General features: G+C 38.6%; 1 protein-coding gene across 2 annotated transcripts in view; it reads left to right on the top strand.

Moving 5' to 3' along the window:
* Positions 1-1,493: 1,493 nt before the first annotated feature.
* LOC108678720 overlaps positions 1,494-12,054 on the top strand; it is a 42,342-nt gene continuing 31,781 nt past the window's right edge. For both annotated transcript variants that reach the window (XM_018167186.2, XM_018167185.2), the window contains exon 1: positions 1,494-1,771. In XM_018167186.2, coding sequence (XP_018022675.1) covers positions 1,720-1,771 — 52 coding nt within the window. In that variant the 5' untranslated portion in view covers positions 1,494-1,719. The remainder of the gene's footprint in view (positions 1,772-12,054) is intronic.

The raw sequence follows: 12,054 nt of genomic DNA, 5'->3' as shown, positions 1-12,054 counted from the left end.
GTGTATTTGAAATAGTGAACGATTTAAGTGTGTTTTCTTGTCCTTTATTGTTGCATTTGAGCTCTGTCACTTAGCCAAAAAAATCTATTTAATTTAAAGATGAGACAGAATTAGTTTATGGCAAAAACCATAGTCCCACACTCGTCTTACGCTCGCCCCTGCAATTTAATTTTATACTTTCTCGCTACCATTCAAAACATTTTTGTGAATGAAACTTTCGTGGCTGTCGCTTTCTCCCGCCAAGAAACTGGAGGCATGACTTCTTCAGTGGCGTTTTTTAGCACCGCTTCTCTGGGCGAACTGACCGCTAGCTCTTGTAGAGGCTAAGCTACTCTCTCCATGATCAGCGGTTGCATTTTATACATGTTTTATAATCCGTATTTTAGAGAGAAATAATTGATGGTTATGCGTGTACGGAGCAAGACGATTATTTCCAGTCCAGTTTTTGGGCTGCTGGTTGACTTGGCGCCTTTAACGTTTTTTTTTCATTTCTGAAGAAATAGTCAATAATTTACACGATTCATTTTAAATTAAAAGCCCAGAATTTCTAAGAATTTACAAATCTGCTCAAATTTTTTTTGTGGGGAGATGAATATTTTGCTTGTTTGATAAAATTGATGCTTATCCTATTTTAATTTTTCGAAAAGTTTGTAAATATATTTTGAATATGTAGGATTACGGTAAGATATATTTTGACCAATGACCAGGATATAAAAAATATATAGGATTACGGTGCACAGTTGGCGACATTGTATTATAAATTTAGCTTATATGATTTTAATATTGATACACGCAATCGTTTATCATTTGCATATCAGGAGGCGAGTTTGTTATGTGCATAAATGTAATTTCTTTCGATATTACATCCTATGCGTTTGAATACACTATACTTTTTATTATTTCCAAACGTCTTTTTACCTACGTACCATAATAAATTATGCCTTTTTGTATAAATTCATTCATTCAATTGTATTCACGATTTAAAGTTGAAGAATTAAGAAAGAATTCGATTTCATACGCCGGTGAAACGTTTTTCGAGATTTCAGTTTTACAATTTCGGCGTTCTGACGTAGTACGCAAGTTGTAGGTCATCGTACTACGCCGTGCCCTGCAGGATTCCAGGTCACTCAGGACTCTTGCTGTTTTACGCTCACCTCAGCCAGACTGTCGTCACCCTCTCCAGTGCCCACCAAACTGGACCCAGCCACGCACCTTACCCCCATACCCACAAGCTATGCCCATCCACCCACCCCACTCCGTGCCTACCAAACTGTACCCAGCCGCCCACCCTACCATCGTACTCAACAAACTGTACCCAGCCGACCACCCTACCCTCCGTGCCCGCCAAACTGTACCCCGCCCCGCACCTACCCCCGTGCCCATCAGCTGACCACACACGCACAAGCACGCTAGACGTTCCATTCATTACAGCTGCTGCAAACTGCCCGCGCGGCGTACACAACAACACACGACGCGTCAGTGGAGTACTGGATGTGGTAGGTGAAGGTTATGCTGTGTCGCGCTCTGATCGCTCAGCCTGGAATCTCCCGCAAACGCCTTGCCGTGCTTGTTGATGTAAGCTTCGACGGAAATTGTTGGGCGTCAGATGAAGAAAAAGCGATGACTGATGCTATAGATATTCATAGAGAACAGTGTTAACTTTTGAGAGATATTGATAAAACACGGTTAAAATACTGAAAGAAAAAATATTTATCAACAATGAAGTGGTTATTATTAACAGCGTTCACTCTAGTGATGTTCCTTCCTTCGGGTAAGTGTCTTTTTCTATTGTTAAATTCATCAGTGATTAAATTATGTATTCATATTTCTATTTTATCCCATTCGATACGTTTTAGTTGCATTAAAAAATGAATTGGTATTTGGTATAGCTCCTGGCCTAGAATTGCGTCGACGCATACTTATAATAGGCATCGTCCCGCATTCGCTCGATGGTTCAGTTGCTCGAATTCGATACTCGTTTCCATTTAGAGTTAAGAATCTAAACTTATGGTGACTGGGAATATAACACTGTTATATATTATTCATAGTCAATATAGTCACAAAATGGTTTTATTATGTTTGTGCAATTAATTGCTACTCTCATTCCACCTAAGTAAATTAGTATTCAAGAGTGATCTTTCAAACGAAACACAGTTTTAAAACGAAGACTTTAATATTTATTTCATAAGTTGCTATCATTGCTTAATTTTAGTTTTATCATTTAAGAGAGCGATACCTCAAGTTTTTGCGAGTAACTAATTTTGAGGATCAGGGCCTATACTCTCAAAAAAAGTTAAGAGATCGTAAGTTCATCAGCCAATCATTGACGGCCTTTCAAGCAAAATCCACCAATCATAGACAAGAAAATAGAGCGTAAGAACTTACGTTCACTTAGCGAGTTTTGAAAGTATGGCCAGGATTATTTGACCAAGCCATACGCGATGGCAGTCATTCAATGAAATTGCCGGTGTTTTGTATAAATGTATTCGGGTATCCTGTCATTTCGCATGAATATTGAATAACTGTGTGTTATTCTGTCGATATATCGATAAATGTATTCTGGATACTGTGAACTAGTCGTATTTTTCTCACCACCGTATCTGGGACTACAAATCTTTGTATAAGTGTACTACTACAAAATTTATTATATTTGCACTAAATAACTCGTGAATAATTCACCTGCCGCAAATATGATAAGATAAATTGCTATAATAAAGTAAGCATTCGATGATTTTCATCTGGCACTTCCATAAATATCTTTCATGTGTTGATGCTTCGTGCTAGCATATACATCCGCTGGGAACGATTCTCTGCGGAGCAAAAAATTTCGGAAGTGCCCCTTGACCTGCCGTTCTGAAATGCAGGATTTCTCGTCCCATGCTTCTTCTTCATCCTCGGATCCCCGATGCAAAAACCTTTTGTTTATGTTTGTTCTTATCCCTCGAGGATGAAGTAGTAAAATAACTGCATTAAGTTATAGAATTAATCGATGTAGCAACCTCGTGTTTGGGTCTGATGTAGACTCTTGAGGGATGAGACTTAATATAATATTATAATAATATAGACTTGATTGGGATGAGCTGTAAAATAAATAAAATAAAAAAAATTAAATAAATAAATAAAAATAAATAAAATAATTTAAGTTGAATGTTTGAGATTGCTCGGTTAGATAACGAATTTCTCAGTTCTTGAAAGTTTGGGCGCTCGACCGTGAATACAGAATTTGAATGTATTTTATAGGCAAGCCACGCACACATTATTAATTTTTTTGTGTATTTTAAATTCATTTTAGATACAGAAACGCAGTGATTTGAAGAAGAGGTTAGAGGGAGAGGGTGATGGGAGCTATCAAATCCGTATCTTAGTCGTTCGTCATAAATTAACGTGTTCATACTTACTAAACTTTTAATTGTGTAGTTTTTACAGTGTCGTTGTTTGACCAAAGGTTTTATTTCCAAAAGAAATATTTCATTTATGTTAAAAGTTTTTAGGAACGCGACTGTAATCAAGCTTGAGTAGTAAGATGTCCTGATTACAAAGAACAACGAGTGTAGGACTTCTGGAGAAAATAGGAGAAGTAAGGCTCAGTTTTTTTTTTGTTATTTCTCTTTTTCATGCTGATAAATTTGTCCTCGGATGCATCATGCTATTCTTACCAGAATTGAGGAATTACCCGCTCCTCGAATGGTAAAGCAAGCGTCTTTTAATGTACCTGAGGAGCGTCTTGGCCTTAGGGTAATTATACTCTACCCTTAGGGTAATTCACTAATCTAGCGTGGGAGCTTTGGCTCGCAGTGAAGAATGGTGAGGAAGTGGATGTAGAACTCAGCCACTATCATGAGGAAGGTGGGAACACAGCATTTTTTTTTCTGGTTTGCTTAGAAATTCGATGCGAAGTTCAACTCTTCTGCTTACTTCCGTAAAAATTATTAAACGACTCATTATAAAGAGGGCGACGGTGGGAGGTATTTCAACGAGACGGGCGAAAATGTCAACTATTAGAATATAATCAAATATAATTTCATATAATATAATATCATATAATATAATTTCAACTAATATAATCAAGTATTATAATATTTTCTGGTAGTAATAAATATTTTGTTTATACTTTAGCTGTGTTCGATAATTTCCGTAAGTAAGCTACACGACACATTTCATCATTCAAACTCTGCTAAATAAAACCTACCAAATTTAAGCAGGTACTCTCTTTTACTCGGTGATTATATAATACATTTTGGAGGGAAAGTTACCAGGTTATTATAATACATTCTGTAGCGAAACTTTAATTTGGAAGGTTCCCCTTGTTCTCGCCTGCGTTGAGCCTGAAGGTTGTGAGGTTTCCTTGTGCTTGCTGGGCTTCCCGCTACACTTTGATCTTCCTATTTCCTTTTGTTCGGCTTCCGCCTGCTACAGTTCTACTAAACGAGATATGGCTCAGGTTACACGTAAAGAAGTATAAATATAAAAGCAATTTCCATTCAAAACTATTTCACCAATCCCGCAAGTGAAACTCGGAATGTTAATTAATAGAATGGAATTTTTTTATCAATGTTAAACATCTCGTGAACAATTTTTAGACACTATTCATTTAGATTCCTGACGCTTCCGTACTTTTTAACTTCGATGGGAAAAAATCACAGTTCTATTTTTTTATCACCGTACATCTGAGATCGCGACTGTTAGAATGTGGGCTTTCCAAGTCATGAATAATTAAAATTAATTTAATTTAATTGTTTATTGCTTTTTTTCGGGTTTCATAATTTTGAAAGTTATGCAGTCTTACCTTCTTTGGTAATAGTCTCCACTTAAAGGTATATATTATACAAGGTCGAGTTCAAAAACTCGTAGATGTTAATGAACAAAACTATACGCCTGTAATGCTTTCGTCACCTCTCAAGTTATTCAAGATTTATCGCACTTCTCACAAAAGCGAGACCGGTACCTTGTTTTTATCTCATTTCGCTCCTATAGTTCACATATTCCTGCGTTCATTATCTCAGTTTCCATAGCCGGCAGCGCTGAGCTTATCGATTCGCAACGTTCGAGTGTTTTTGCTGAAGTTGTAATCGTTGGCTTCCTATATCGTCGCTACGATGGAGACTGGCAGGATGTTGTTAGTAGCTATCAGGCCCGCTAATAAGCCACACATTCGTACTCAAGCATTTGGCTTGGATGAGACCCGCGCTAATTCGGAGGAATTGAACACGGGCATGAATTTTAACTCTGATGCTTCCAAGAACGAAAAATAGGAGTAGCCGTCAGAGGTTTCTAGTAGGCAACGCATTTGCTTCTGAAAAGGGCCATGTGTACTGCAATGTAGTATTTTTTGTTTTTTATATAAATATTGTTTTGCTGTACCTGTATCTCGTTTATCTCTGGAAAGCACTAACTCAAAAAGCATGCAGGAGCTTAAATGTATTGATTCAAACTTTCGAAGTCCGTCTTAATTAAAGTGTTGCTACTTAGCTATACTTACACCTCAAATACTCTTATAAATCAAGCTCTTCTAAACTGAAGCGCGTAATGTTTTGCCCCCAACACCTCCTATACTGTTAAAAATTATATATTTAAACATTATCGGCAATATTCAAATTTTACCGCATAATCGTTCGTGCACGCTCGACCAGTGTCATGGTGACACCTATTATTCTAGCTCAAGGCAAATGACGTTAAAACAACGTTAATTACGAGCTTTATTTTTGTTAAAAACGTTAAATCGACGTTATTTGAACATCATTTGCCTGTTAGCACATCATGCCCAGTTGATTCACTCAGCAACGCGAAGCGTATTTTAGTAATAGTATTGAAGCGTATTTTAGTGTTCGGATACGTATATGTCCAGCTGATGCGCTGAGCAGCTGCCAAGCCGGCGTCGTGTTCCGGGCAGATGGGCAGCGGCGGACGGGCAGGTATGAGCGGCAGATGGACTGCGTTTCCGTCCATTTGGCGCGCGTCCATGTCCTTCAATGCCACGTTTGCCACGTTTCAGGTGGACGCAAAAAAGTTTTTACGCTCTAGTGGACGTAGTTGAGTTATGAACAGACCAGACAGATGAGTAATAAAACACAATTGCCGACTTATATAAAAATGAATCTATTGTGGCACGGAATTTATTTAGAATTATCTGATTGATAACACTGTTGAAGTTTTACGACAGTGGAATTGATTAAAACGTACCTATTACGATAAATAGGAATTAATTTTGTTGATCGCGAGTAAATTCAGTAAAAATGTACAGTGATGTAGAGTCTAATGAAATCATTAAAAGTACCTATACCAACAGATTTTCGTTTACTAAAGTAACGACATAAAAAGTTTCAACGTGATTTTTTTTCTCGTCACGTCGCTTGTTTTTGCGGCAACGAGGACTAGCAGCAGCTGCGCCGTGGCGTCTGTTCGCCACAGTTCGCGCTTGCGTTCATAACCAACGTGCGAAAACTTACCGACCGCGGTCCGTGTTTTACGTCGGTTCTAGACGTTATTCCTCCTAATTTTTTGGGATATATTTCTATATTTTATTTTATTTTTAGTTATTTTTTTATCATTTTGGATGCAGAATTAAAACTTTATTAAATAAATGGGATACGGTAACCAATGCTTTCAAAATCTTGCATCGGGATATCATCTATACTTTATTGAGGTGCTATTTTACTAATTTGTTTGAGTGGGAGAATTTTTACGAGGAGTAACTTTCTTAGCACGAGCATTGTTTGTGTATGGGACATGATTATTTATTTGAAAGTAAAGGTTGTCAATGTAGCGTAGAAGTTACTCGATTATTGCACCATTTCTTTCATGACTCACCCGGCTGACTTGTGCCCGCCCTTGGACACGTTGCTTCGTGTTCGTCGTGTTCTTCGCAAAATTCAGACTCCAGTTTCTGATGAAAATTCAACACTCGTTGATATGAGGAAATCTGAAGTAAGTACGTTCTAGCGGTGAAGGGTATTCCAGTAGTGAAGGGAATTCTACAGTAATGACGGGTATTCTATTAGTGATGATTATTCGAATATTACCGTATGAGTTGAACTTATATCTATAATACCGTACAATAATAATATTGCATCATGTATATCAATTTGAACATTAGCGTCTCACATAACAGCGCGAACAGTAATATTACGAGCCGTACTACTTCTCAAGTGCTCAGTCTGCTGATTTTTTTTTCTACATTCCTGAGTGGCGGCTTTACCAGACCATAGTCTGTTTGTAAGGCAACCAAGACTCCGTCTGTTCCCGCATGCTTGAGATCTTCTAATAACTTGTTATGTTGTCGCGAGAATTATTTCTATACTTTGTTTTTAAATTTTGTTATATTGTTTTCCTTATTTCATTTGGTGACGGCGAGAAAGCAAGGAAGTGAACACTGTTGTAGTTATTGTTGCATAACAATTATTGTGATTTCTAATAGCAATGCAGATTGATTTTGTAGAAGTTTGAGAAGTTTATAAATTGAGCTTTGTTTTTTTCGGAAAACAACGTAGCCAAGGAAGACTCGTACTCGAACCGGTGCTCGCTTCTCAGCCTGTTTTCTAAAATTTATCTGTTTAGCTGGAAAGACAAAAACGTTAATTGGGTCTAGGACAAGCGACCCATACTAATTGAAGCTTTTAGCTTCATGTTTACCTGTGGAGCGCGAATGGCCTCTATGCGTTCATGGTCATCTCATGGAACGAATCAGAAGTTGCGTGTTAGGCTTGTGATCTTTTCTGTGGCCTAACAAATTTTATGGCGTAAAATGTGACCGAATTGGAGCGAATATTTTTCGGTGGGCAAGTTAATCCCACCTCAGCAATGCATTGGTCACCGCATGTGGCTGAGGTGCGGCTATAACTTCATTTTTTGTATGTAATGAAATTACTTTTTGAGGATCGGTCTTCTCACTCCTAGTGATGTTTTTAATGGAATAAAGAGCCCAATTCGAGTGTCTAAAAAAATATATTTGTGTACTTGCCGAGTTCCGGGCATTTTTCTTTTGAGTGTTGGACTTACAGAACAAACAGGCACTTTAGGTGTGGTTTTTAAATTCTATTATGTTAACAAGCCATTCAACTCCAACGACATCAATATTTTGTCCAAGTTTTCCGATCAGTTAAGAATGTTTTGATTTTCGTTCTTACGAATGAGCAAAAAGTTGCTAATATTCGTTCAAAATTCACTTATGATGAATTTGTTGATATTTTTTTATGCTTCTTGGCACTATATCTCCTATAAATTTTTTTAAGCGCAAATTCATAACAGAATCCTAATCACGTCAAAACTTCTAACTCAAAATTTCCTACATGACCCACGCCAACTTTTTCCATCGAAGATCGTTTTTCATTCGCCGAGAGTCTTCGTTTTTGGACAGAAATTCGAGTGCGTAGATGTGCTGTACGTAATTTTGATGAGCATCTCTTGTCTCTTCAAGACATGAAACTGATGGACGACTCGAGGCTCTGTATTGTGCTACCGTCTCAGGCTTGTTTCCTAAAGCCACAAAGTCGTTATTCTGGAAAGCCGTCCATTGTCAATCTCATCCTAGAATGCGATCAGTTTAGGTCACTCCTCGACAGATTCTGAGCATGGTTCACAGTTTCAGCCGCTCTGTAATGCTGGGAAAGATGCTTAGTTCACATTTCCAGCGGCTTTTTACTGCCAAAGAAGTTACTTGGTTCAAATTTTAAGCCTCTTTTTGAGCCATAAAAGTGTCCTCGTAATATTATAAATTTTTTATTGTTATGAAAAAACTCCTTATAGACGTGGTAACATTACCTCCTGAATCGACCAAGAGCCATCGATGCTCATCAATTGGGGGTTTTATTTGTGAAATTTTGAAATAAATGCGTCCCCGTTAACTAGTAACTTACTGTTGCATTGTCCAGCGATGTAAAATAGGTAAAATAGTTGAGTTAGGCCACAAAGACGATGTTAACTGTTGTCAATGGCAATGTTCTCCAGATAACAGCTTCACGCTTCTTGCTTCGATGTGTGTGATGGCGATGTGTCATGTACATGTGTACATGTGTGTGATGGCAATGAAGTTAGGTTTACATTTTCCTGCAAGAACGCGAATTTAGATCATGGTTTATAATGAACTTTTACGAACAAGTGTATTTAAATTTTTGTAATAGAACAAAAATTTAATGTTTATGTTAGATTCGTTTCCAATTTTACCTTCGTTTTCTATGGCATTCCGACTGATCACCTCAGTCGATAAAAACGACATCCTTATTCTTTCAATAAATTATTCGCCTTATACGAGTATAATAATTCACTTTCGTAAATTTTTCTATATTTTCTTGCTCCTGATTGTATACACTAGGCTAACGTTACAGATCAAATGTTTAGTTCTTTATTTGTTCGAACTTTACGGATCTCATTATCCATCGGCAGCGGAAATGGTGCACAGGTTAGAGTAGCATGAAATTCTAGCAACGCCGTCGAGTTTTTCGTGATCGTGCGGCTGATATGGCGCCCCTTCTAAGTGCTCCAATACTACGCACCGTTCCCGTCTTCTGCATTGCTTTGTTTAGTATCTGAAATATTAAATAAGGCCACGTTATTTTTTAATAATAGGCCTAAGAAACTCTGACACTGGGCTATCCCTAATCCCCTTCAATTTTTGTAAAGGCATGCCGCTTGGAATTTATTTACGTTTTCCTACCATAATTATCATAATTCATTGTAGTTTGCGCTTATTGAATTTTGTGGCCAAGACAGATACATGTGTATTTCTGCGTTCACCTCTTATTCTAATAACAGATAAACAGTGAGCGAGTGAGTCATTCAAGTGTTTTTAAATTTTGAATTATTATTCTTCTTTTCTTCGCCTGCAGTGCACGCTTCCTTTTGCGGTTAACGGGAGCAGTGAGAAGCGTTCTGCGTCTCACACGATTTTCAGGATTTCTTAAGACACGTTCGTTCTAATAGCCCTTCTGGTGTACACATTTTGGGAAGTCTGGGAGCTCCTGAGAATAAAGAGCTTCTGTCCCCTGAGGGAAGTAACCTCAAGGGCAGCCCTGCAACAATAAAACAACCTGAGGAAGTGGTGTCGCTCCAACAATTGCCTTTGAGAAAAAAAATGACGCCAGTGTTGTGGAGTCATGAAGAGCTCGCGGTAGCTCGGAAGGATATGAGCTTCACAGGAACTTGACTGTCCCCGGGGCTCTTGAAGCCAGCTAGTGAGTTCGAGGTTAAAAGAATGACGGGGAGTAGCTGGGGGATTAGCCGACACGTAAATGGGAAGACGAAGAGGAAGCAAAGCTGCGTCGATGGTGGGGAAGAAACCACTCTCTCAGACCGGCTTGAGCTGACGTGAGATTGTTACGTAGACTAAAGATAAAGGCCTCAAGCTCGGACTTCTCAAGGTTACCAAAGATAGCATCTCTGCGAGAGACCGACTTTGGGGACTGACTGTTTCTTAGCAATGAGGGAGGGAAAAAGTGTGGCAGACGAGAGCTGGATTTTATTCCCATCTAGCTGATGATCTAAGAGATGCACATGCGCAGATGGATGCATGGAGCGTGAGCAAGGTTTCCATTGACCTGTTACAACTCGTAGTGTTGTATGTGTAGTGCTGGCGTTCGCTAACCTTGCAACATCACGTATCTTACTTGAAATCATTTACATTCACCTTCAAAGTTTAGATTGAACTATGAAGTTGAGCATAAGAAATAAACATTAACTATTTGTGATCTGACTTCGGTGACGCGGATAGCTCTGTTTATTTTAGTAGCTATGGCACCGAAAGTCTTTTACTTGAAATCACTTCTGAGAATCCTTGTTCTGAACTTTTCCTGCCTGATGAAAGTCGCAATTAATAACTAAGTGAGATCGATCGCCGTGACCTTCATCATAGCCACTGCATGCTTGACTCGATTGCAATACTCGCTTCTAGAGGCAAGGATAGGCTTCTAACGCTGTTCCAAGTCAGATTTTTTGGCAACAGCAACGAATTCAAGCACGTTGCACGTTCATAATTATGATGTACGTTAATTTTTATTATGTGATGTACGTCCGTACATCACCGTTTTTCTTTTTTGTGCATGTTGCCTTTTATGTAAATCGTGTTTTTAGTCATTATTGCTCATCTTTTGTGCCAATGCGCTCACTCTTTGAGAGCCGTCTTTGCAGTGACCAGGAATATCCCGACAGTAATTCTCAGCAGATTACCACTGCATACGCTTAAGAGCGTCGCATCGCTACAACACGCACGCAGAACGCGCTGTACGCTGCGCAGCACGTCGAGACTGCGGTTTAGACGGCACATGATGGATGGTCCGCTGCCTCCAGTAGTTTGACTATTTCGATTTCCTTCAATTTGTGTGAGTCTACAGTCGTAATGGATGCTCTCAGCCTGGCTGAGTTCTCAACGCCGGTTGCACTGTCAATAATTTTGCTGAATTATTGCTGTGATTTTCGGGCTTGCTTCCCACATAATTTTCTTAAGTATTTCTCGGATGCTATCACCTCTCGCGCTTCTAGATTGCTAATAATTGCCTAATTTTTAACTGAAACTCATGATCATTGACGACTTATGCGAATTTCGGCTTTCATCATTTAATACTAAAGCGTTCAGAACAGCGGGCCTGATCTCGTCGGGGCGACACCACTTCGCGAGCCTGTCTGTCTGTCTCGTTTCATGTCAATTGAGGCTACTGCTTACAGTGGACTTGGTTTACGCCATCACATGCTGGGATATGTCTTGCTTTCATTACTGATACGATTATATTCGAGGAAGAAACAATCCAAAAGATCAAATGAAGCTTTCAACTTGTTAAAAGCAAACAGCCTAAAATTCCGAGCTCTAATTAGATTGTTTTCGTTCCTCAAACGAAAATATTTTTGAGCGAAATTTTCAGGATTAATGCTGTCTTGAAAATTAAACGAAATCCTGCATCCGAAAGCGTCATTCAATTCAGCTTTAGGTAGGGATAGAATAGCATCATCAAGACGTACAAAAATATCGTGAGGTGCAATTCAAACTAGATAAGCGTAAAATTAATAACAATTGGGTAGTAAAATAAATTCAAAATTCATGTTTAATTCCAAATGCATAATTTAGCAATT

The sequence above is a fragment of the Hyalella azteca genome, unplaced genomic scaffold (genome assembly GCF_000764305.2).
Source record: "Hyalella azteca isolate HAZT.00-mixed unplaced genomic scaffold, Hazt_2.0.2 contig15162, whole genome shotgun sequence".
NCBI lineage: Eukaryota > Metazoa > Arthropoda > Malacostraca > Amphipoda > Hyalellidae > Hyalella > Hyalella azteca.
The sequence above is the reverse complement of the archived record's forward strand: the minus strand, read 5'-3'. Positions and strand labels throughout refer to the sequence as shown.